General features: G+C 41.0%; 1 protein-coding gene across 2 annotated transcripts in view; it reads right to left on the bottom strand.

Annotated features, from left to right (window-relative positions):
• The window catches only part of LOC121443619 (fibrillin-2), a 196653-nt gene that overhangs the window by 98253 nt on the left and 70883 nt on the right, over positions 1–27517 (bottom strand). For both annotated transcript variants that reach the window (XM_041645440.1, XM_041645441.1), the window contains exons 8-11: positions 15708–15833; positions 5791–5943; positions 4540–4752; positions 2927–3064 (exon numbers count right to left, since the gene is read on the bottom strand). In XM_041645440.1, the coding sequence (XP_041501374.1) occupies positions 2927–3064; positions 4540–4752; positions 5791–5943; positions 15708–15833 (630 nt within the window). The remainder of the gene's footprint in view (positions 1–2926; positions 3065–4539; positions 4753–5790; positions 5944–15707; positions 15834–27517) is intronic.

Genomic DNA, 27517 nt, shown 5'->3' with positions numbered 1-27517 from the left:
TTAAAAAAAAAAAAACTTTTGTTTTATAAAAGGAAAAGTAAAAAAAAAAGAAATGAAGAGAGATATAAATTGATAGAAAGATAGATAAATAGAAAGATAGATAGATAGATAGATAGATAGATAGATAGATAGAGGGAGGTAGGGAGGAAGGGAGGGAAAGAGAGATGACAGCTTCTGAGTTCATATATGGCTGGTTCACATAATAACTGGTCTCGAGGTTTGGTCTATGGGCTCCTAGACGCCACTGGGATTTCAGGAACACGATTAAGAAACTTTTTCATTTTCACATGAAGATCTCACTGCCTTCTTCACTGTGTGGACGTTTTCAGTGACAGGACAAAGCAATGCTCGTGCCTGAGCCCAAATGAAAGCCACAGTGCCAAGGACACGCGGCACAGCAGAGCAAAGAACAGTCCTGTTCAGCAAAGAGCATTGTTTGTGACAGCAGAATCGTACCATACATACCCTGAGCTGTGAGTGTGCTTCCTAAACTCTCTGAGAGCAGGAACGTATATTACACACCATTTCTGACTAAGGCACCTCAGCTGTCTAAGAAATGAATGGCCGCACCGTTCTTTGTGAGCCGTGTTTTGTCACAGAATACTATGTTTCCTTGAAGATGAGCTGACATGCAAATCAAAGTTCTTCAAATGTGTGATTTGTAAGACATTTTTCTTGAAGAAGAAAAACAAGAGCCTGGCTCTTTAAGGAAATAAAAATGTCTAGTTGATGCTAAAGTTAAAATCCCAGGCTTAAAGTGGTTGAATTAGAAAAGAATACTGCTGATTTTCTAAAATTTAGCAGAGTTTCTTCTACTGAATCTGAAGGTGGCAATAGCAAATGAGTTTCTTTAATAATGGTGAAACATCTTGGCTATAGAACAACTTTTAGCACAGGGAGCCATTGTTTTTCTGGTGACACCCAATGCCCATTGAAAAATTCACCCAACATACAAGGCTGGCTGTGGACTGAGCACAACAATCAGACAGTTTGTTGATGATTCCACATTGCAGGGAAGCTGTAAGAATCACTGCTTATTAGCCTTGAATGGAATATCAGAGAAGATCCACAATTATCTAAAAATCCTTCAAGACATCCCTCTCCTTTCTCAAGTATTTAGCTGACATAAAATTGAGTCTGATTGCATTTTTTTCAGCTAAAACAACCTATCTCAGTTGACTAATACAGACACAGAGAGTCTCACTTCTTATTTTTGGTTTAGAAAAGACTCTCCTTTATTTTAGAATATATATATTTTTCTATACCTGGTACTTACATTGATATGCGATATTTATATTGTTATTTAAATTTGATTTAAAATTTATCTTTATGTTAAATTGTGTGTGTGTGTGTGTATCTGTGTGAATGCATGTCGCCTGTATGTGAGTGGCTGTGGAGACCTGACGAAGGTGTCAGGTCTCCTGAGACTGGAGTTATAGGCATATTCTTGGCCCCTTGACAAGGACACTGGACACCAAATACAAGTCCTGTGCAAAAGCAGGAAGTATTCTAAACTGCTGAGACATGGCTCCAGATTCTGTCATTATATTATAAAAGCTTTTATTTCTGACTATTCTGTGTGTGTGCGTGTGTGTGTCTGTGTGCTCACTCATGCATTTCAGGTGTGTGGAGAGGACAGAGCTTGATATCTATGGTGGTTTGAATGAAAATGGCTCCCATAGGCCCTTAGGGAGTGGTACTTTTAGGAGGTGTGGCCTTCTTGAAGTAGGCGTGGCCTCACTGGAGGAAGTGTGTCATTGGGGGTGGGCTTTGAGGTTTCAGAAGCTCAAACCAGGGCCAGTGTCACTCTCTCTTCTTGCTGCTTGCTGATATAGATATAGAACTCCCAGCCACCTCTCCAGCACCATGTCTGCCTGCTTCCTGCCATGAGGATGATGGTATAAACTTCTGACCTGTAAGCCAGCTCCACTTAAATGGTTTCCTTTATAAGAGTTGCTGTGGTTGTGGTGTCTTCACAGCAATAGAAACCCTAAATAAAGCAAGCAACATCCCTGTTTTCCACAATTACTCTTCTTCTTCTTCCTCTTCTTCTTCCTCTTCCTCTTCCTCTTCTTCTTTTTCTTTTTTTCATGGTGACAGGATATGTTACTGAACCTAAATGTCCCTGACTGGCTAGACTGGTTGCACATCAGGTCTCAAGGGTCATCCTGTGTCTGCCTCCCCATTGCTGGGATTACAAGAACATAATACTTTGAGCTCTACTTCCCATGCTTACAAAGTTCATACTTTACCAGCTTGGTCATCCCCATAGCCCTCTGTCTTCGTTAGATACAGCCCTTCTGAATCTAAGAAATTAATGCATGTAGACCATGGTGGCATACTCCTTTGATCCCAGCATTCAGAAGGCAGACACAGGCAGATCTCTGTGAGTTTAAAGTCATTCTGGTCTACAAAGTGAGTTCTAGCACAGCCAGAACTATATAGTTTGTCTACATACCAGGACTACATACCTGGTCTCAGAAAACCAAAGGCAGGAGAGAGAGGAGGAAGAGAAAGAATTAGTTAATGGCTGGAGTCACGCAGTCATAGCCAGCACCTTTTAAGAGTTTAAATGAGTCAGGGACCATAATATGTGTATATTTATTAGCATTGCCACTTCAAAGGGATCAATGAATATTGCTCTAAAAATACACTCACTTTAAAAATTTAATTTAGAGTAAGGATAAGAAACTCTATAAAGAAAGGAAAAACAGATTATATGCAGGAAAAGAGAGAATTAGGAATTCTTGATGTGACTTAAGTCAACGACCAGTTAAGGGGTCCCAGGAGAAAGAGAGAGGCATACACATCAGAGAGACAGCACATGAATTAGTTTTACTTCAGAAGATCGTATTCAGTCCCATTTCACCTTACAGTCTAGCAGCTCTGTGAAAACTCAAGGAGGATTAAAGAATTGTGAGCTTACCTATGCAATCTCCATTTGCATCCTGTTTATAGCCCATGTTGCATTCGCATCTGTAGCTAGAAACAGTGGGTATGCAGCGTCCATTCAAACACAGGTTGGCGTGGTGCTTACATATGTCTATTGTCTGGTTGAGAATTGCTATGGAAAATTATGACATAATCAGGCTTGATCATCATAACATGCACTATTTCCTTGAACTGATTGTCTTAGACGCTTAATAGAACTTAAGTATATATCAGAAGACTCCATTACTCCATATTTTATTAAATTATAGTTTTCATTTTGGAGGTGTTTGAAATATGTGTGTGTGTGCATGCATGTGTGTGTGTGCGTGTACATATGCCTGTGTGTGCGTGTGTGTGTGCGCATGCGTGCGTGTATATGTGTGTGAGTGTGTGTATACATGTGTGTGTGCGCATGCGTGCGTGTATATGTGTGTGAGTGTGTGTATACATGTGTGTGCGCGTGCGTGCGTGTATATGTGTGTGAGTGTGTGTATACATGTGTGTGTGCGCGTGCGTGCATGTATATGTGTGTGAGTGTGTGTATACATGTGTGTGCGCGTGCGTGCATGTATATGTGTGTGAGTGTGTGTATACGTGTGTGTGCGCATGCGTGCATGTATATGTGTGTGAGTGTGAGTATACATGTGTGTGTGCGCATGCGTGCGTGTATATGTGTGTGAGTGTGTGTATACATGTGTGTGTGCGCATGCGTGCGTGTATATGTGTGTGAGTGTGAGTATACATGTGTGTGTGCGCGTGCGTGTGTGTACTGTAGTCATAGCCATTCTCTGTTACACTCACATTTTTATTAATTTTAATATGAAGGATCTTAAAAAAAAACAAATCCTCGAGACACATGGTCACAAGTTACACTTGTTAAGTCACACATCTGGTAACTCTGCTCGTGTCTTTTAAAAAAATTTCAGGAATGTTCTACCATACATGTGAGCACTTTCCACTTTTTTTTTCTTTTTTGTAACTTGCTGAATATTTAGATGTAGCAAACAGGCAGCATGCCAGAGAGAATAAACATAGCAGCATGGGACATTATTAAATATTATTATCAAGAACTGTGCTTTTCAAGACCGAGCTTAAATGTCAAGCAAACAGATGCCAATTCTGCTCTGAAACCCACAGTTCTCAATTTCAAGCGGTTTGACAACAATGGCAAAGCACGAGGGAAGGGGGATGCGTGCGTTAGGCTGTTTGGAGAGGCCCCCGAGCAGGGCTTGCTTTATCTCATCTGAGACACGGTGCTGGGACACCATCCAAGCCATATATGAGGAGAGCAGCAAAACAGGCCAGATGAACTGAGTCTAAAACATGCTTCCTAGTGACGTCACCCAGATCGCATATTCCTGGACTCTCATTTGTATTTTTGAAGAGCCTAGCTCACATATTCTATTGTTCCAATTTATCAAAAGAATTGAAGGACAGATGAAATGTTTTCCTACCACATTTTCTTAAACTTAGTATTAGTGTATTTTATATGCACACACACACACACACACACACACACACACACACACTCTTACACACACATGCTTGTTAATATAATATCACGTGAGGCTGAAAACTCAAGAATCTAGAGGAAATGTGAGTACTTACTTAATCCAGTGATGATGGGTCCCTGTCCCCCGGCTCCTACTCCAGTTCCCCCAACACCAGGAGAAAAGCCGTTGCCTCCAGGAATGGGGAGGAAGCCTGCCCCTCCTGGGCCATAGCCATTGCCATTGCCCCCCGTGCCTCCAGGTCTGGAAACGGAACTCCCTGGAATGCCGCCCATTGGAAGGCCATCCAGGCACAGCCTACGGTATTCCTCTGTAAGAGAAAGAGTGGGGTTAAACACAAACAGAGTTCTCGCTGCAGCACTGAAGCAGGTGCCATAGGTCAGTTTTACTTGGTCTACACAATATGAATAAGAAGTGAAATATTTTCAATGATATATATTAACAAAAGCAAGGTATAGGTGTTTCAAAAAATATTTAAAACTAATGATCTTCATTATTTTAACTGACTCGCACAAAGAGCCCTTTGTGTGCACCCCTGTATTTTAGTCCCTAAGTGTAACTCATGAAATTCCAGGCATAGCTATTATTGCAAGAAATTTACTTGAGCAGGTGAAAAGCTTTAGGGAACTCATTCTACGTGTTTGGTTATACTTGAATTCTCATCAGTATTATGTCCACCCAAATTTTATGTCTGTTTTCTTCATTTTTAAGTGATTAGATATTAATATAGATCCAGAACAAAGTTTTAAAATAAATTTTTGCTGTAGATAGTATCTACACAGCTTTAAAAAATCTTTGCTTAGTTGTATATACAAAACCAAGTAAGAAGAAGCAAGGCTGTAGCAACTGCCTAATTGTCATAATTATCATGGAATTAGGGCCATATATTAGGGATCAAACTTGGTGGCATCTTATGGTTTCATGCTTTTGAGAGAATGAAGAATGTCTCATTTTTCCTCTATAAAGGCATGAATAAGATGCCATTATTAGCAAATTTCTGAAGCTTGAATTATTTTTGAGTTTCAGAATTCCACATGGGAAAGATAACAAAAAAAATGTCAACATATTCGATTATGAGGCCGTGATCATACTTTACTATTCATGCTGTGTCTTCTTTTTCATCCTAGGGGATTTTTTTCAATAGAAAGTCACCTTTAAGGCACAGGCTACAGGAGGGATTGATCCTCAGGTCAGGAGAAAGGAAAGGAACTATGGTAAAGGACTGGCACACTACAAGCCAGTGGTGATCCAGATAAACATCTGGTCTGTTTCAAGAAGGGCAGAGATTACCAGTGTTACTGACTTTCTTAATACTGTTGCTGCCAAGGTGACACAACCCGCCACTCACCAGAGCCTCTGACAGGACAGGCCTCAGGAATGGTTCCGATGCCCCAGCAGCGGCCGGGCTCACAACAGCACTGAGCCTTTGCCATTCTGCCTGGGAGTTCTTGTGCACAGCGGCCATTCACCAGGCCAGAGAAGCACGTACCCATTCTCTGATCTGAAGATGGAAAGGGAAAACAGAAGACATGGCGGAATTACCTCCAGTTGCTACAGCAACCATTTCCCATGTTAGGCGAATATAGGTAAATTGCATTGATTTATTTTCCTTAAACCAGCTCATTCCTTTGCCATTTATTTTTTATTCATCTGATCATTGCTTTATTTATTTATTCAGGAAAGATTCCTTTAAATATACTGGTTCTATGATGAGTTCCTTGAATATGAAAATGAAAGACAGGTAACTCTGAGGCAAGCTTCAGTGGCAAGCCAGACAGGTCTGGTGCTTGGGGAACAGTAACAACCCAACCCCATCTTTGCAACCTTGTTTAGGCTTGATCAAAATCCTTTTAAAAACAAGAACACCACCCCCCTCAAGAAAAAAACAACAACAAAAATAACGATGACAAAACAGGGTTGTGCTACGTACCAAGGCTGGCTTAGAGTTTTCTATGTATTCTAGGCCAGAATCACGCTTGACCTACACAAGTCCTGCTCTGCCATTGAGATCCATGTAGCTGTTCACTCTACAACAGCATCTAACTGATGGATGTGCTGCTTTAAAGATCAATCAGAAGTCACCAGAGACGCTGACGTCTGAGTACACAGACTGCAATCGTACAAAACACAGGTTCCCAATTGACTAAAGAAGAGGGAATTGTAGAGGCTACTATCACAGAAGCCCTAGAGTCACTATGAAAGGATTATGGGATTTGAATGCCCTGTTGTGAGGGTTTGCAGATGGGATGGTTTAAATTAGAGAAAAGAAAATGGCTGACATGTTTAAGATCTTGACTATGGTGAGAACTTAGAGAAGAGAAGGAAGAGCCATGGAAAGGACACAGGAGACGTAATGGTCATGACTTTGAGGAAGGCAGTAGTCAGTACCATGTTGTAAAAAGCATTGGGCAGAGACATCTGAAGGCAGAGCGAATGGGAAGTCACCCACATGCTGGATATAAGAGAAAGCATGGTGGAAATTTCCTGAATTTTGATTTGCACATTTCAGATGGCAATGGCTAGGAAATAAACAGGCTGAGACAATACAAGCCTGTAATCCATCATACATTTGGGATGTTGGAGAAATGAGCTTGGAACCCAGGGGAATACTCAAGGCAGAGGTGTGTATCTGTAAGTTGTCATTGCATCTAATTAACTGAAAACTGTAAGGCCGTGAGATACCTTGTAAGAACTAAGGGTAACTAAGTCAGTCAAATATGGATGAAACATGAAGCAAGGTGATAACTCAGAAGTATCATTGAATTTGGCAATTCAGTTATCGTAAAGCATTGGTATACTATCTGGAGGATTTGAGGTAGGAAAGTAACAGATTGAATTTGAGTCTCATAGATTTCATTCTGTCTGCTAAACTGAGAAAGAATCGGAGTGGCAGGAAACACTGGACAAAAGACTATCAACTCCGTACCACACTGAAATAAAAACCCAGGTCATCAGCAAACTTGATGGACAACCACCTTTCTTTTCCCAAAGGAAAAAAAAAAGTTATGTCCAGTTAATCATGTGCTTTGAAATTTGATCAAGATCCTTTGTCACACAAATAAATAAACAACAAAGCCCCCTGGGTTCTAACAGGTAGCTAAGGTAGCCCTAGAACTTGCTGTGGAGTCCAGGGCAGCTTCAAACTCGAAACCACCCTTTCTGAGCCTCTGAAGTGTTAGATTATGAATGGATACCACCATCTTGATGGTTATGAAGATGTAGTCAAAGACATGTTCTCCATGATTGTAAAAAGGTTCAGAGCAATACTGAGGAGCATTGCACCGATGATGCAAATTGACAGAGGGAGAATCAGTTTTCTCCACGGACAAGCTTTTCGACAGGTGGCACAGTCCCAAGTGATCAGTCCTAAATACAAATACATGCAACACTAAATGGACTCAATGAGCTGCACACACACGCACACACACATATGTAACAATATTAATTAAAGAAAAAGAGGTCATCAAACTGAGAGGGGCATGGGAAGAGTTGGAAGAGGAAGAATGAGGGACAGAAGTGATGCAATTACAATGCTCATAAAATTATAAAAAAATATCACAAATAATGCCAGTAATATAAACAGCTGACATTCTTGGCATTAATTCCATAGTCTAACATAAATACATCATTTCCTCAAATGGTCCATAGCGTCTTCAGAGGGCTTCCAACCTTGCTTGAAACAAATGATCTGGCTTTCAGATAGCCAGCAGGAAGTGGAATGCATCCTTTCATTTTTCAATAGAAGCTTAGCTTGCTCAAAAGCAAAGCACTTCATTTGTTGCATGTATGGCCTAAAGCCATGGGAGACACTGAAAATCGTAGGAGCTGGGTTTGAACAGTTTGTAGCTGGGAGTGATATCCCAGGTTAATTTCTATTGTGAAGTGAGACATGGGAACACATTTTAAAACATTCATTCTAGGAGCCAAACCGTCATATGCTTAGCTCTACTTGATGGCTGTGCCTCTCATGAACAAAATGGAAATTAAAACAAGAAAGCCCTGGACTCTTAAAAATAATCCCCCAAACTATAGAATACAACCAATGTTACAAGGTAGGATGGAAACATGAAATTTGCCAAGGCTTCTGCATGAAGGAGGTTGTGGCACTTTTGACCCATATTTACTTCCATAACTGTATTTAACTCTTCTTACTCATGGACCAGGGCTGGTGGAAAAATGAAATAAAACAATAAGTCCCCCGGCCAAGTGGTAGATTGTCTACATGGTATGTCCCTTTTAATAAAATTACCCTGAAGTACAAACATGTATGAATAAAAAGCTCTCTGTTGGCCTGAAAAGCACGATTAAAAGGGAGCCTCCAAATGAGGTGAAGATGGGCATCTTGGGACTTAAGTGTGCAGCTGGGTTTCACTTTTCAGTTTCTATTAAACAATGGCTTTGCCAAACCTCTTACAGTATCACAAGGCACAAGCATGCAGAACAGGAGATCTAGACACCGCCTACCATGGTGTAACAAAGACAAATGTCCTGAGGGCATTGGTGATCTAGTGAGGGCACTGAGAAATCATGCCTGTCTCTATTTGGAGCTGTGGGGAGAAGGAGGTAACTACCTTTTGAGAATTTATAACCATAGGCTCTTCCCATATAAATAGCATTGCTTTTACAATTCATAGCATGCTTCTGTTTTGACAGACGTCAAAGAAACACACTGTATAACTAGAAAAAGCCAATATAAGCAGAGCAGAACACTAAGAAAGTCTCAAGGGATTTTCGAAAACTTCCAAGAAACGAGACTAGCCAGCAGGGAAGTAAACAACACAAAGAAACAAGCCTCGAGGAAGCAAAAGAAGCTGAAGGAGCACTATTGACTATTTTTGGTAACAGAATGATCAGACCAGTCGGGCTAAGCATTAACCATTTTAAATCATTAATAGTTAAATACTGATTTGATGTGGGAGTAATTTCTTATTAATAAAGAAACTGCCTAGACCCATTTGATAGGCCAACCCTTAGGTAGGTGGAGTAAACAGAACGGAATGCTGGGAGAAAGAAGCTGAGTCAGGGAGTCGCCATGCTTCTCCCACTCCAGACAGACGCAGGTTAAGATCATTCCTGGTAAGCCAGCTCTTGGGCTACACAGATTAATAGAAATGGGTTAGATCAATATGTAAAAGCTAGCCAATAAGAAACTGAAACTAATGGGTCAGGCAGTGTTTAAAAGAATACAGTTTCCGTGTAATTATTTCGGGTAAAGCTAGCTGGGTGGCGGGACACAGCCCGCCACTCCGTATTTCAACACTGATTAGCCACTAAATTGTTTTTAAGGTTTAAAGCGGTGAACGTCTGAACTATGGATAGTGTAAAAGAGGCTGCACACAATGGAAGAACTGTCGTAGACAAGCTCTATGGAGTCTGTGCCTGAGAGAGTCACAGCTGGTTAAGGAACCTCTCAAATACACCGAAGAAGGCTGCCACATGCAAATTAAGAGCAGTTACTGCTGCAGTAGGTGTGTGCACACTGGTGTGTGTGCACTCACTCTCTTCAGGAGAGTTCTGAGACTGGGATCGGAAATGCTCTAAGAAGCCTGAGAAATGTGGAGATGAAGGAGGAAGGGTGATGATCTGATAAGAGTATTGGAAGAAGGCCTAGATAGAGTAACAGGATGTTCTACAGATACAAACCTTCCAGAATTTCCAGCAAGGTCCTAAGGCAAGCTCAGACCTAAGAAAACCAATAAATCCAAAGTGGGAAAAAAGAAGAGGAAACCCAAACTATATAAACTAATGCTTATAGAAGTCCATGGTAAAAACTTTAAGTAAATCTAGTTCCATAGGTAGAATGGGAACAGCTCTCTTGGTGATGGACAGGAGGAGAAATCTGGACAACGAAGTCACTGAGTTTGATCTCACAGACATATCTAGAGTCTATCAGCCATATGCTCTAGCTATGTCTGTGAGATCAGGTCATATCACATATTACCTGAAGAGACATGTGTGGAATAGTTAGTAAAACTAAGCATTTTCTATGCCACCAGCAAACACCAGACACTTCTCTGATCTGAATGAATGTCATGAAATTGGTTATCAATAGCAAAAGAAACCATGAGCACTCTACACACTTCAGCACATCTCCTAAACCAGGCACAATATCCATTTAGAATAAGGTAATGTGTATAAACATGTAATGAGCGATGTGGCAAGTGCATCAGGGGGGGGGCATCCTATATGGGCTCCAGACATTGGTTGTGGACTGGTGATGTGGGAGCCGTCTCCTTATACAGGCTGGGATACTGCAAGTTTGGAAACCTGCATCTGCCATGGGTATTGAGGATGGAGTAGTTGTGCCTCCCATTGGATACACACAGCTCTGCTTCACACTGATGGATATACCAGTGGGATCAAGAAAGCAGGACTTCATTAAAAAAAAAACATTGCACATTAACTAGCCTTTTAATTATGTATTTTAGTTCACATATCACATTACCATCACATAGGAATGTGGAAAAAACTGATAATAAAAGAGTCTATGGTTTGGAAATCTCGAGCTAATGTCACACACACTTCGAAAACTGGGCCATATGTGTGAGGGTAGGGGCAGAGAGGGAGTACTGTATAGAAAATAATAAATGTTTTCACAAACTTCATGATCCCTCTCCTCTAATAACAACCAAGAGATAGATGGCATACTTCTAATCCCTTGAATCAAAGCACACAGAATATTCTAGTACGAGGTATGGGACAGTGGTATCCATGGTTAAGGTTGACAAAAAGATGTCCTGTAAAGGAAGCCAGTTCAGTCTGGCCGAGTGTGCCTGTAATTGTTTTTGCAAAGCACTGCATTTTATCAAGAAAGAAGACATTTAGAAGAGCACCTGGCAGAAATGGAAGCTTCCCAGGGGCATTATTCCTTGAAGCAAGGGTTTATTAGAGCCAAAGCAGAGAAAACCCATGAAACAATGGTCCTAACCTTTGGTGCGCACTCAACTAGACGGACACAGCAAGGAGAACACACTAAGTCCACTCCGCTAGTCGTCTCCTGACTTTTTAATTGCCCAAGCAGACTTTGTAAGTCTTGTTTACCACTGTCCCCAGAAAGAGGAAACAATTTTCATCCTCTGAATAAAGTGTAAATCTTTACTGAAACAAAATCAAGGTATGGTCATCGGAATGTGCCTCACGGGCTGGCATTTACTCTAAATTTGATTGATGAGAACTGAAGAGGAATGACAGGGTGCGCTGGGTGATGAATCCTTGGGCAAACTTGGAGATGACAACCTGAGCACGTATGTTTGGGATGAATGACCTCTGCTCATTAAAACAGAGCAGAGAAGTTTCATCCAGGTCAGAATACTCATGACAGTTGGTTCCCTGGCACTGGACAAACATCCACATCTCTGTTGGCCTAGCTCCAGTTTGGGCTACTGTGGATTAACTCCACAGATCTGTCTTTTCCCAGGATACTTTTTATGAAAACTTCATGAGGATGTTATTCAATAGAAACTGAACTAGAGACAAAAAAAGAAATTGAACCACAGTGGGAATCAGGCTCACTGCTTCCCTTGAGGTAGTCAAGATGCCTCCTTGTCTCATTTCATCTCTGGGCACTCCTCCTTAATTATTGGTCTTCTTTTATATGACTGTGAACTAGTTACTACACTGCTCACCCTGGATTTCCCTGTGGGCTGTGGGGAGCTAATCTCTGGTCCTCATGCTTGAACAGCAAGTACGTCATTGAGTCCCCTCCAGCCCTCTCCTTTAGAAGTTTAATTATCAACCTTTAAGACATTTTTGTTATTCTGCGCATGTGGAGGTTAAAAGACAACTGTGTGGAGTTGGTTCTCTCCTTCCACCTTTCTGTGGGTTCTGGAGATCAAACTGAGCTCAGCAGGCTTGCATATGGACTCTACTGCTGGGCCATTTTGCCAGCTCTTGCCTTTTCTTTTTCTTTTAGCAGTACATATTACCTTAAAAGTATTTAGCAGTGAGTTACTTCTTCCCTCAAACACACACACACACACACACACACACACACACACTCTATATTTTCATGTTTGTATCCTCAGGACGTTCCAGGTGATGCTGTGTACCAGAACATGGAAACGTGTAAGGCAGGAGGGGAATGCTTTAGAGGGTTGTGACAACATCACACTCTGCAAGAGTTTCCAAATGTTTTAATCTCTTCTTCTAAACTTTTCTTGCCTCTGATTGCCTGGAATTCACCAGTCCCTGTTGAGGGCTGATGCTAGCTCTGTGGGCAGAAAGAGGCAGCCGCCCTCGCCTGCACCCAGCTTGCTCTATGCGGCTTAAATAGTCATGACTTATTACTCCTTACGCCAGTCATTCTTCAGAGCCTGTATTAAATTGTGGAAATTAGGTATTAATGATGCCCAAGGGGAACAAATTCCAAAATGACATAAGGCTCATTAAATAATGCTATTAAAATGCTTTTAAGGAAAAATACGATTAGTGACACTTCAATTCTTTTTAAATGTGGTATGTTAGTTTCCAAGTTAAAGTTTTCCTTTTCCTAGACATAAGAAAAATGATTAACACGCTAGGTAACATTAAGTTAGGATTTGTCTTCCTAATTTAGCATTAAATGAAATGGGAGGGCTATGCTATTTGAAAGTTGAAATGACTAGCTAAATGCTTCTGCCCCAGGAAACTCTTCTCTCGTCCGCAGGAGAAGGATTGAGTTCCCAGACATTTTACAATGTGGTTTAGACTCAGCATATTGGCTTCGTTGATTTTCGTATGATACTGTAGGGAGAACTGTGTTAACTAGGAAGAGGAAGGAGGGCAGATCCAGCCAACATCGCTCAGAACAACGCTGCAATAGCATGAAGCGTCACACCTGAGACCATTCTAAGTTTATCCCGCTCAGTATCATAGTATGTAAACTACGTATTTACAAAACAAACAGAAGGAAATTCATATATTCACGACATAATCGTCTATCATAAATGAATTCAATCTAAGAACATATACACACAAGGTTTTTAAAACTCAAAACCTCTTACATGTTAAGGTGCTGTATTTTTTCTCAAACAAAAACACATATTTATTCAAAATAAAATGTGTTTATTTTTTAAATTAAGCTGCTCACTTAATTTTATCAAAAGCTTTATAATTTCTGGGAGTCATTTTTCACTTTTCTGTTTTTGGGGTGCTCTTCCTCTGTCCAATGCGATAGAATATTTCCTCTGAAACGAAGGGTATTTCTGGAGGTCCAGGACTCAGCTTCTGGAGTCAACCTGTGACATATCCAGGACCATGACTGAGTACTGCATCATTTTGCCCATCACAAAGCCAAATGATGCCAAGATGTCATTCACCAAAAGAGACTCCTATATTCACTATCACTTTACTCACAAATTTTGTGGTTTTCCCACTCATTTAAATGCACTGACATGGCAGGAAATTCATACAACATTTAACATGAAGCCTGAAATCCACAAGGCCCACGAGGATGACGAAGGCAGGAGCCCAAAGTCTGGCTGGTGGGAAAAGCACAGGCACTTGTGAGAGGACAATAGACCTTGAGCCACAGGACATGGCTCATGTGGAAGGGGCTCCATCATTGTGTCCAAGACCAGAGTTGAGATGAGGTAGGGGTGGCTATTAAAACTAATTCCAAATTTGAGGCTCAGAGAATGAGTGAGCTTCATTGGGTGTGGAATGGAGAAATCACGATAATTCGGGCAGAGGAGTCTGTAAGCAAACAGGACAATGCTACCATACTTCACAGTGAGAGATGGGCATTTAGGTCGGTTGTGGTGGCGCACGCCGGTAGGATTTGCTGAAGGAGGCAGAGGCAGGAGGATCACGAGATGGGCATTTAGGTCGAAGGTGGTCACAAATGAACCCTGGATACAAGCTCAGTGAAGACTAGCAAGAAACAAACAGGTTATTCTCATTTAATGGTGAGACAAAGAGAAGAAAGATAACTAGCCCGTAAACCTTGTGGTGTAGATGTATCTGCCTTTCCCTGCTTCTCCTAATAACAGCAACAGTGATCACGATGAGATTACTTCATCAAACACTTCCGGTAATGTTAGTGGAGAGGGATCAGTAGCTTGCCTGAGTCCTGATAGGTGGGACTGAGGGTGTGCAATGCCTGAGGGTGTGAATTGTATATGTCACATGTCATATATAATTCATGACAGCTGTGACTGTCACTGACATGTCTATCCTGTGATCCTATTATCTGTGATGACAACATGGCCCTCTGGTGACAGAACACACACCTCTCACCCTCCCTGATGGATGGATGGCCATAGCTAGCTTAGCATCAGGGAGATAAGATATTTATCAAATGGTTTTGAGCCATAGCCCTTTATCGCTGGTGTGATATCTTCAGTTCATCTCCTTAACTCTGTAGTTCCAGCTTCTGAACTGGTTCACTTGGTACTGTCACTAATCCACTAACCCCTTAGGGAGCTACTCATACACCAACTGTCGGACTGGGGAAAGCTTCATTATCCCATTTATTCCCTCCAGTGGACCATGAAACTCTATTCTCCGGGCACTAGACTAATTTCCTTAATTCATCATCACATAAATCTTGAGTGCTGTTGTAGAAACTGTACATATTTCTCCCTCTCTTTGTAGTTATTATCAGCTCAATATTAGTGCTGACCGGGATGAATGCCCAAGGCAAGAATTGTGAAGGTAACTAACTATACTATGATTGTACGTCAAAGGGCATTTCCTAATCTCTGGGCTCACGCAACAGAAGCCTAAGGCATGCTTCCTGATGGATAAACTATACCATGCTGCAAAGTACAGCTTCATCTTTTCCAACAGAGCAGACCATGTAAGTATATTTGGCTTTAATTTGAATACGCTGGAAACACAAAATTAGGAGTGCCAACTCCTCTTTGTAATAAGTACTTCTCACCAGAACAAACAAGCTTTAACTAAATAAGATGCTGCCTGTGTTCACAATGCACAGTAACAGATGAATCTTTAATTACTATATCCCAGCTTCCCACGCAGATTTGTCATCTTTCTCTGGCTGTGCCTGCAACATTGGGCAGCAGTTACATCCCGAGCAAGTCTTTCTTCCAAAGAAATGATTTTGACAACATAAAACTAAGCCAGATGGCCCCGGAAAGCGAAGACTTTACAAACTACTTGGTCTAGCAACCCCTCAGTGATGCTAAATACTGCAAAGGCTTTAGAATGGCCCTTTGGTCTATGTCCATTTCCCAATGGTTTTATAATCGTCACCTACTTCATACCTGTTTGGCCTGTTCTGTCCTCAAGAAACAGCATATTGTACCTTCAAAATGCAAGGCTTACCAATGCACCGAGAGCCATCTGTGGAGGAAATGAAGCCACGCGGACAGACACAGAAATAGCTTCCCACGGTGTTGGAACAGTCGCCGGCTTCACAGACCCCAGGAACCACGCTGCACTCATCGATGTCTAATCAAGGGAAGATAATTGAGAAAGGCCTTCATTAAACAACAGGATTTAGAAAACCAGGAGGGCACTCATGGTTGATTAGGCCAGATCATGTAGCCCCGAAGATACTCTTGTTTCAAGCCCTAAGGAATTTCTCACACATATCTATGGGAACGGAGTTGAGTGTCACATCCCAGGGCAGCAAAACAAGGCCAACGAAAGCAAAACTCTATATAGTCCTTTCCGCTCAAGCGCAACTTAAATTGCCAAAAAGACGTCAATGTTTAAGTTCCTATTCTACACCAGCGAGGGAAAGATCCTTCTGGAGCCCTTCAAAAAACACAAATGCAATTACCTTTTTAATATGGAATAATTAAATACAAACATAGCAAATTTTGACAAAAAGCATTGGAATCAACAAAGGCTATCAGATTATTTTTTCCTATTTGGCTTTAGGATGTGCTTTTGGTATGTGCATTTGGATGTTGGTACATTTGACATCCTGGGAATAACTTCACTTTGAACAACAAACTACGGCAAAGCGAAAAACTGAGAGGCACTGGATTTTCCTTCTGCGGCTCTCTGTGTTTCTTCACTCCGCTTCATTCTGTGAATGGACTGTTTCCTTGCACAGGAACGAAAGCCTGCTTTTTCTTAAGTTGTCCTAAAATGGGAAACCCGAGCGTTTCTATAAGCTTTCCTGTACTTCTTCTCTTTTAATCCCAGGGGCAGAGAGAGGTAGAAAGTCAAACAAAACCTCATTTAGGCACACTGGGAGCTGAAGGCTAATCCCTTTTACAAAAGGAAATGAGCCACTGGGAGAAAACCCAGCCAGGGATACCCAATTGTTGGCATTGTTCTCAAAGACACTGGGGTAGGAAAGACCACTGAACAGAGGAAGCAATTATAAAAGTCATAAACATAATTACTTAGAATCAAAGTAAATGGGAACTTGTTGTTTCTTTTATGTTCTTGTCCTCTTGTGCTGTATACATTCTTTTAGAATGTCTCAATTTACAAGACAGGCAAAATAACTGCATTTTAATTATAAGTGAGAGGGAAAACGGTTAAGCTCCATCGTTACACCCCTCCCCATGAGCCCGGGGAGCCCTGCAGAAGAGGCCATAGGAAGGTTGAAAGGGATAGCGAACTTTCACAGGGAAACGGTCTTTCCTGGGCCTGGCAGTACACATAAAGGTCACATTAACTCTCAGGGGCTGTGTGACAGCATGTACAAGACATGCATAAGACGGAGCTAGCCAAAAGGCCAGCATGGAGAAGGGAGGTGGACAGCAAGGCCCACGCTTAGCTGAGAAGCAACTCAGGGGCTGCCTGGGGAGGGAGAAGCAGTTTTCTTCAGGGATATAGTCCCTGAGAAGCTAGCCCGGAAGCTAGTCCTATATCAGTTCACACATGGGCGGCGCAAAGTAGACTCAAGAGTGTTTAAAATCAGAGCAGTTGGGGGAAAAAAGTAGTGAGGGAGAAAGAGAAGGAACTGGAGGGGGGAGGATGGGAACATTTGATCACACACATTGCAAACAAGTATGAGATTCTTAAACAATCAGAAAGTAATGAAAACTATGAAATGAAAAATATAAGAAATGATAATAAACAGATAATAAATAAGAGTTTTAAATAATAATACATAAGGTGAGCCATCCCTTTTTGATATCCCTCTATTGTTCCACTCATTTTTTTTGCCCGTTTATTCTGACAAATCATCACAAAGCAACCATTAGATTTTTTTTAAATATCCTTTGTAAAAAGAAGGTCAACATTCGGACGTCCTCTAAAACGCTGCCTTCTTTGGAGATTCCGCAGCTGCTGAAGGGCAGAGGCGCAAATCCACACCTACCAATCCCCCGAGAGATCAGAAGTCTACCAGGAACTGCCCACACAAATGAGGAGCAAATGTGTAAGCGGTTAGAGCCCTCCCATCAGCCTTCGCCCCACAAAATGAAACCATGTGTGCAAATTAGGACCTGTTGCATCCGGTGCTGCCATCTTCGTGCATGCTGCTCTTCCATTCGCTGGAAAGCAGCACAGGCATGAAGCTGGGACAGACTGCAAACCACAAAGATCCTGATAAACCGCCTCTCCCCAAGGAAGATGAGACCGAACATAGCATGATGGGAAGCAGGTGGCACGAGCGGAAGGCTGGACCCGGCATCGTATTGACTTCATCATCCAAAGTATTAGCAGCCCAAGAGTTCGGGTGGTTTAGGATTCCTGAAAATTCTTAAATATTATAAAATCTCATGGCCTTTCTTTGAACACTAACTTTAATTTGTAAGCATTTCCTAATAAAGAACTCTTTTTTTTTTTTTGGTTCAAAACTGAAAAGTGAAAGATGTTTGACATTTGGGAGGGGGTATTTTTGAAAGAAATATCTGGAATATAGAAATAGATGCTATGTTTCCTAGTTTGTTTTCTGTTGTGATACAACACTTACCAAAACCAATTGGGGCAAAAAAAAAATTGTTTTATTTTACAGTCTATAGTCCATCATTGAGGGAAGCCAAAGCAGGGCCTCAAGGAAGGAACCTGGAGACAGGAACTGAAGCAGAGGTCATTGAATTGGGTGGTGATGTGATATTACAAAAACACCTCTTACATTCTAAGAGACTGGGACTTTGGCTGGACATCACAGTCCAAGTTAATAATACACCTTGAGGTCCATTGAGGCTTAAGATGGCTATCCTATTGCGTGGTCAAAGAGTTCGCTTAACCTGCTTTTCAGAGAACAATGTAACAGTCAAGCTTATGTGCTCGGGTTTCCCATGTAAGCAACTTTTACAGCCTAAGCTAGTGCATAGCTGTGACCTTAAACCATACACCCTTCTACACCCTTTACCGAACTAATGAGTGTGCATCATTTGCCAAAAGCAGCAAACACAGAAGCTGAAAGCAACTTCTGAAATTTGCCATGTAAAGTTGAAGGCAACCATGTATGGATATTGGCTGATAAGCCATGAAGCTTGCTATCTGGGTAAGTTTGGATGTGTCGGAGCCAGTGACTTAATCCCGCGTAAAACTCTGTTAAAGATTTCTGTAAACCCTCACCTTCCATCCCCATGGATGCTTCCTGTAAGCTTCAATAAAGATAGAGCAAGGCCCTGTGCAGTGAGGGACAGACATTCGGATACAACAGGCAGACACAAGTACAGAGGTAGACACAGATTCAGACTCACAGATTGCAGACAGAGAGGAGACCTGAGACACAGGGAGCACAAAGTGAAGGATGCAAATCTAAATTTGCTCTTGTTCAAATGACTGACGCCAAGGGGCAGTGCCTTTCATTCCTTCGTTCAACATCAGTGCCTTGTTGGGACTCAGAGTCCATCACGAATGTGCTTAGTCCATGCAGAAGAGTGCTGCTTACAGCTTTCTCCTCATGGCTTGCTCAGTGTGCCTTCTTCTACCTCCCTGAGATACCTGCACAAGGATAGCACCATCCACAGTGGACTGGACCCTCTCACATCAATCAGTTTCTGCTCCACACATTTCCTCATAGGCCAATCTGATGGTACAGAGAAAAACTACATTCTTTTCCTGGCTTGGCTCAACTGTACATATCCCACTTTCCTTCACCTAGTTCTGTTTCCTGGAAAGCTTCTGGAAAAGAGGCATCCTCAAAAGCCCTCCATGAGCACCAGGAACAAGTGATAAGATTTAGGAAGTGCTGCTAGAACCCTTCCTTTCCACCAGTGCCAGCAGCCTGTATCCTTAGGTACAATCAGAGGAACTTGTAGGTGTATTGGTGGGAAGCAGGCAAATCCCTGAGCTGGGATGTGATGGATAATCAATCGCTGCATGTTTTAGTTCGAATAGGGCAATGCTGGTGTGATATATAAATTGTAAATGGAAAGCTCCTGCTTGCTTTCCCCCTCTTGGGTTTGGAGAACACAACATATACGAGCTGCTCTCAGAGTTCTGTTGTCTATCAGGGGCTTATGAGAAACTTTTCCTCTACTGAACACTCCGCACCTTCACCTTATAAATTTCTGCTGTACTTTTCTAAAAATAGTGCAGGGCTGTACGACCATCACTGCAACCTAATTTAATGACACCTTCACCCCTCCCGGCCAATTCCCCTCCGCTATTAATCACTCTTCATAGCCACCTGCAAGCCCCGGCTAACTGTTAATCTAGACGGTCGTAACACAACTGGCTGGTCTGCACAGTCCATGCAAATGAGATCATAAAGTAGGTAGCCTTCTGGGACACATGGCTTTCAAGTAGCTTGACATTGGCTATGCTGCTCTGTGCTGTGGTGTGTTTTCGCATTTTTTTTCCTTTGGAGTGGCTGTATGCATGATGCACCTTATCATTCCTTGTGGATATTTGGGTGATTTACATTTGGGAGCTAGTGGACACGAAGCTGTCACCAATGTGATGTCTAAGGTGTCACAGAGACCAACTGTCTTCAAAGCAGCAGTGACATTGTATACTCCCACTAACATTGTATGAGCACTCCAGTTTCTCCATATTGTCACCTACATTTATTAGTCTCTTGTTTGTTTCCTGCAGTGTTTTTTGGGGGGGGGGGTTAAGTAGGGGTAGAAGTGTTATTATAGCACAGTGTGGTTTGTATTTCCCTAAGGATATCCTGCTGATATTTCAATGTGGTGCTTATCAATCTTTTGTATATCTTAAGAAAAATGTATTTAATTCCTTTGCCTATCTCAAAAAAATGGACCGTTTTATTATAGAATTTTGTGGCAGCTTGTGAGAATGGCCTCTATAGGCTCATATGTTGGAGGACTTGGTCTGCAGTTAGTGGGACTGTTTGGGAATGATTGGGAGGTGTGGCCTTCTAGGAGGAGCTGTGTCACTGGGGTGGGCTTTGAGGAATCATTTCCAGAATGCTCTCTGCCTTCTGCTTGCACTTCAGCAATGCTAAACCTTCTATTCTGAAAAAGTACAGCCTATTTCCATTTATTTAGATCTTAATTTACTTCAACACAATTTATAGTTTTCAGTATGCTTGTCTTTTGATTTGATCTTATTATTAATAGAATTCTCTTAATTTTACTTTGGGAATCCTTACTCTTTTGAGAGTACACTGAAGACTCTTTCGGGGATACCTCGTTGCCTTTAGGTGGTATTTTATCGGTTAAGCACATCATCCACCATACAGACACTGCAGTCCCCTTGTTGAATCAGGGTGTGCCCTGCTCTAACTGTGTAAAACAGTGGTTTTCAGTTTGTGCTTCCTCCTGAGACATTTCATCTCATGGGCAGCTGCTGACTGCATCTTGAGGGTGGAAAATTACTATGCGTCTGGGTAGGTTCACACACATCACCTGTCCAGCACCCCCATGCAGCATAGACTGATACATGACTTATTACTGTCACCTTAATAATTTATCATGGCAAACAGACTGCAGAGGCACGTGAACATACTAAAACCATATCATAGAGAGCAGAACTTATCTGATACAGTGGACTCATGAAAGGGTAAATCTCCCTCACATGGGCCCCATAAAGGAGTAGACACCCACGCTGAGATGGTGACATCAACGACCCCTTCAACAACTGACCTATCATTGTGTGTGTACATCAAGGATCAAAAGGCAGAGAACTTCCTACTCTTCCTCAGCTGGTCCCCACTGTGGATGCAACCTACTCCCCTGCCTTCTATTCATCCTCCTGCTCACCCCTCTGGACCTGCTGTTCCTCTGTCTGTCCCTTCTGGCTATTGACCAGGTCTTGCCCTTTCACTTGTAGCTGGTTTGGGTTCATTATCTTATCCAATACAATCTGTACATTTTTATCAGCCTACTTCTTAAACCTCTTCTGGAGCCTTTTAATCTCTTGTATCCATTTTGTATCCTATATAAATACATGTAAACACATACATGTACACACAGGTACACATGCACGCACAGGTACACACACACACACACACACTAATGTTAGTAACTAAAATTGGAATAAAGGAATGTGTTTCTCTTAACCAGATTTCTAAGGAAAGAAGAAAAATCAGGCAGATTGTTGCCTTTGAAAGCTCTGTACTTTGTAAAATTATTTTTACTCAATAAATTTTGACACATTGAAAGGCACACGTGTATTTGTCTATGATTCTGGTATGGCTTGCTCACAACACCCCTCTTATACACGGATCCACATTCTGTGATTTTGGTTAGCCAGGCTCAAGGAGTCCAAAAATATTAAACGGAAAACAACACATTGTGTATATTTTGAGTAGTGTGATTAAATTTTCATCTTACTCAGGTTTCAAACTTCCCTTTAGTGGACACATCTACACAGTATACATTCTCCTGTATTGTCCCCTTGCTGGCTCCCTCTGTTTGCAACAACCCCCCGAGTTTCTTAATATTGTGCTAATGTGAGCACTGCACCTAACTAAAATGCCTCATGTGTAAGTTAATGTATGCATGTATTTATATATGTATAGGGAAATACTACATATGGATATGTAAAGAGATAGCTAACTAGGCAGTAAAACAGAAATAGGTAGACAGTAACTATAGCTTCAGGCATCCACTGGGACTTCTGAGATGCATCTTTTGAAGTCAAAGAGAGACTGCTGTAGTTTTCTTCTGCTCTTCTAGTTGATGACCTTTATTGTCTTTCTTCCCTAATTGTCCTGGCTGCAGCCTCCACAAAAACTGAGCAGAAATGCTGAGCAGACAGTTTACTTCCTGCTGGTGGAGAAAAATTCTTTTGGCATGTAAGAAGATGCACTTGATAACGGCGGGGAAACTCCTCTCAATAAATTCCTAATCTGTAGATATTTTTCATTGGGAAGTGACACTAGAGACGTTGTTTCTGTTGTTTTTCATGTTTTCCTGCATCTTCTGTGGTGATCGTGAACTTTAATCTACTCTGACGTACTACATGGATTCATTTAAAGATGCTGAGTCATTCTTATATTCCTGGGACAGATCTTCACATTCCTGGTAGTGATGTATAACTGCTCATCTGTGGAAGATGATCTTATAACTGACAATGAAACATAATTATTTTTATACAGGACCTCGTTTTTTTATTTGCAGATTTTAAACAATTAAGACTTTTCAAACTTAAATACCTGTTTTGTTAAGAAAAATTCTACTGGTATTCTTATTTGATATTTTTGAAGTCATTGATTTTTTTATGCTATTCCATACTAAATTCAAATTTCTAAATTTACCCATTTAGAGTCCATCCTAATCATTACTTTGTTACTGTAACAATAAATGATGATACTTTAATTTCTCAAAACCAGCCAGTTAGTTAGGATAACACACTACTTTCTCTTACACACTGTATTTATGAGATATTTGAAAACACAATCCCTAGAAAAGACAGGAAAGATGATAGTTATGTCCTTTCTAAGTGACCATTGTTTCACCTGCAGCTCTAATTCATAGATATTAAGTTTAGTTATCAATTCAGCATCTAAGTTTTATGGAAAAGGGTTAAGTGAGATGGGGGCTTAAACAAACATGGAGACTTTAGCTTCAAGATACTGAGTTTCCTTAAGAGGCAAAATTTTTCAAGCATTTTTCTTTTGAATAAGAAAATAAAAATTAAAATGATGCTCTATTTAAAAAACCTTCTGCTTCATTTCTTTAAACAATAAAAAACAATCGATTATAGACATGCTATTCATTCACAAACTCAAGAAGTTACTGCAGATTAAAAGTCTTTGACTTGCCACATACCAAGAACTAATTATACATGGTCTGTAACTGCCAGGCATCTGCAGCCTGCCAAGAAGATGGGCATAAAACAAATCATAAGATGATTGATTGCCCTGGAAGGCAACAGGTTATAGTAGTATTCTAACTCAATGCAGTTGTGAGGCTCAGAACAAGTACTTGACGTCATAGTATCTGAAAAGGGTCCTTCAAGAATATGACAGAAACATCACCTGTATAGAAAGGAACCAGAGTGTTTTTCCAGATAGGGAACAGTGAGAGTCAAAAGTATGAAGGAAGTCTCTTGGGTGAGGAATGACGCTTCCTGTGAGCTGAGGTCATTTACATAGAAGATAAAACCAGAAAGTAATTAAAAGTCTTAGAATACTTTGCTGTCCTTGTTTTGGAGCAAAGAGGGGCAACTGAGTCTTGGAAAGTAGGGTAGAGACTAACTATATGTCCACTGCTAGTTAAGAAGACATTTCAGTGTTGGAAAAAAAAAGGACAGAGTTATTAGTGTGGACAGGGGCAGTAGAGGTCATCAAGGTCTAGTTAATGAGATCAGACCTCGGGAAGAAAAAGACAAAGGTAAGAGTTGCATAAATGTAAGAAGGAAGGGGTAAGAGAAAGACACAGCAAGGTTCATTAGTGGCTGGAATTAATAAATAAATAACGTAAGACAGAATGGGATTTTAGGGGAAATCAATGGCCTCTTCATTAACCCTTTGAGTTAGAATATCTTGAAACAGTTGAATTTTGGAAGGTGATTGTCAGCCAAGGACAAAGAATGATGAAACCACCAAGACAGATAAAATTAGTGGGATGAAAGTTATGAAGCAAAGAGAGGAGATCACAATAGAATTAATACATCATAGCTAGGCTAGACAAATGGCTCAGTGGTAATGCACTTCCATATAAGCATGGGAGTCTGTGCTTGTATTTCCAGTACTCACTTACTTAAGAGGACACAAAGGAAAAAGATTGTCGAACTTTGTCAAGATAAGGCAAGACAATTCTTCGAAATTCTTGATTCATAGGTGAGTCTGCCAGATATTCTAGGATTATAGGCCAAATGTTTGATGCTCCAGTGCTGCAGAGGAATTCTGGGTGACTGCCCAAGTAGCTAGATGTCTCTGTCATTTCTAAATTTTTGAAAGTTGCTTGCAATGCACTTTATTTATTCAGGTAATATAATATCCTTCTGAGGTCTTCAATGGAGTTGAACACTGGATAGTTACAGTTCTATTTTTCCTTAGTTATGATAGAAGATAAATTAGGCACAAAACTTTGGACTCACTAAGCAGGCTAAATAATACATTATTTTCTTTAAAATTGCCAAATATAAATGGAATGGATATTGTAAATAGAATTCTTACCTGATAATTGTTCTTACTGAGTATATAGCTTTACGATGTCAGTGTCAAAATCTTTTCCTTTTTATTTAGACAAAAAGGGGGAAATACTGTGAGATATTTGATTATACTGTGCAAAGATATGTCACTGTGATTGGTTTAATAAAAAGTTGAATGGTCAATACCTAGGCAGGATTTTATGGGCAGAGAGAAGAAAGAAGAAAAACAGAGTCACAGGAGACGGCAGAGGATGCAGAACAAGCATCATGGGCTTCACGGAGTAAAGGTAACCAAACCATGTAAAAGAAGGTAGATTAAAAGATATGTGTCGATTTGAGTTATAAGAGCTAGTTAATAATAAACCTAAGCTATTGACCAAACTTTCATAACTCATAAGTATCCAAATAATTATTTGTGATTTTGTGGCCCTAAGAAAATTCCATCTACAAAGGTGCTCAAGAGCCACCAGCACAAAGTATTGGATATGCAACTCTTGACTCCTATTCAAGCATAGCAAGAGCTCGGCATCTCTCCCCCATTCCAAACACAGAGTACTGAGAGAAACCATGTAAAGAAGAAAGAGAATATCAGATAAACATTTCCTTAGACCATCAACATCATAGCAAAGTGATGACTTGAGCTGAGCCCAAGGACTTGCTACATTTCTTCTCTGGATCTGGCAGTGGTGACCCGCAAAACAAGAAGACACCTGGGAACAGGATGGGGTGACAGTGTGGCAGCAGGAATAGCACCTGCTGTCAAGTCTAGGAACGTGCTTTTAAAATGCTCTCAGTATGTTAGCATAAATGGATGCCAGCAGAACTTTCTCATGAAGAGTTTTATGCGCTCGCTCACTAGGAATAATGGCATTTGTAATAGGCTACTATTGTGCAGTGTAATAAAGGGTTCCCTGCTAATCTGGAATCAATGCTGCATCTTCCTAGACTCTAGTTCTGAGTGATTCAGGCACAAAGTGCTGGCAGCAAGAGGCAATGCCATCATGATGCTTTGTGGCACAGTGACAACACCTGGAAAACTATTTCCACCTCAAAATATAAAAGTCACTGAGAACATAGTTGAGCAACATGAACTTTAGTTTTTGATATATTTTCCAAAATGATTTCCTTGGAGAGCAAGGAAATAACTCACCAACAGTGCTTAACTGCCTCCCCCGCCCCCCTTAAACCAACATTTTTCTTGGGGTAAAATATTTTGTTACCCTTTGTTAATCCAAATTAAGACACATGGGAAACAACATTACATTTAAAACATGGACTTTTAGGATAAATAAAACTAATTAATCTTCATAACTTTACAATATTGATGATTCAGCATAGTGAAACCACCTATGTGCAGAGTGCACCTCTAACAGCAGAGGGGAGCCCTATTAAATTGTCTTCCAATATCTTTCTTGGTTTTTATTCCCACTACCAGCTCTGAAGATCAAGTTCAGAGTCCCACACCTGCTTAGTAAGCACTCTGCCACAGACCGGTATCCCCAGCAGGCCCTCACTAATTCTTTACGAATTCCCCCCACCTTTCACAGTTTCCTTCAAATTTTCAATGAGGAGACGATGAATTGAATGTCTTCCTTTAAGGTTGGGGAAACCTAAAATTTCATGAACATGAAAGCCAGGAAATTCCAATGTGAAATTTACTATAACCATTTGGACTTGGCAAAGCTTCAGGAATTCAGTACTTTGTACTCCTGCTCCCATTATTAAGCCGTGCGTAAAACCTTGATGCTGTAAGAAGCATTTTGGCAATCTATTGTAAGAAAGCTAAAGAAGTTGATCATTTCTCAATGCTCTAATCATACATTTATGAGTAATTTATTTTTATCTCCTAAATAAATGGTCTCAGGTGAAAATGAACCCAGTTCTACATTCCACTGTAGTAGTGTAATGTCATGAGTGCTCAACTCCCCCTGTACTTTTCAGTTTTTCAAACCAAAAAAATGAAGTCTCTATGCTCACTTGCCAAATACACACAGCATACGATTTCTGCAAAGAAAGCCGACCTGCGATTGCTGTAGTGTATTTTCTTAGTTCTGCTTTGTTGAAAATTGTCCTAAGAGGTTCTGTGTTTTCAAGTTCAGTTTAACTTTTAATGTAGTGGGGAGGCAGATTGGAATTAGAGAACGTGCCCCACATGAGCAGGGCCCTGTTTTCAATCTCCAACACTTCACAAAAGCAGTTGTTAATATACTGTATGATATAAACACTGTGTACGTATGAAAATGGATTGTGTGACTAGTATGGAAGGGTCACTCTTCAAGCTCAGCCTATAATAAAGTGCATACCTGGACCCTCCCAAGGAAGTGGTGGAATCACAAAAATTCACGGAGTCATTTTCTGTGGAAATGAAAATGGCTGACTCTGCAGCCTTCTAGTTGCACAGATGAACTTCAGCAGACTCTCACCCTAACTGGCCTGATCTAGACACACCATCTCTCTCTCTCTAACTAGCTGATGTAGGCACACCTTCTCCCATTCTAACTGATGTAGATACACAATCTCTCTCTCTAACTAGCTGATGTAGATACACAATCTCTCTCTCTAATTAGCTGATGTAGACACACCCTCTCCCACTCTAACTAGCTGATGTAGGCCCACCCCATCTCAGTCTAACTAGCTGATGTAGACACACCTGTTTCCCACTCTAACTAGCTGATGTAGGCACACCCGTCTCCCACTCTAACTAG

The sequence above is a fragment of the Microtus oregoni genome, unplaced genomic scaffold, assembly GCF_018167655.1.
Source record: "Microtus oregoni isolate MIOR12 unplaced genomic scaffold, Mior012 000110F_ref0000174, whole genome shotgun sequence".
Lineage (NCBI taxonomy): Eukaryota > Metazoa > Chordata > Mammalia > Rodentia > Cricetidae > Microtus > Microtus oregoni.
This window is presented reverse-complemented; position numbering and strand designations above follow the sequence as displayed.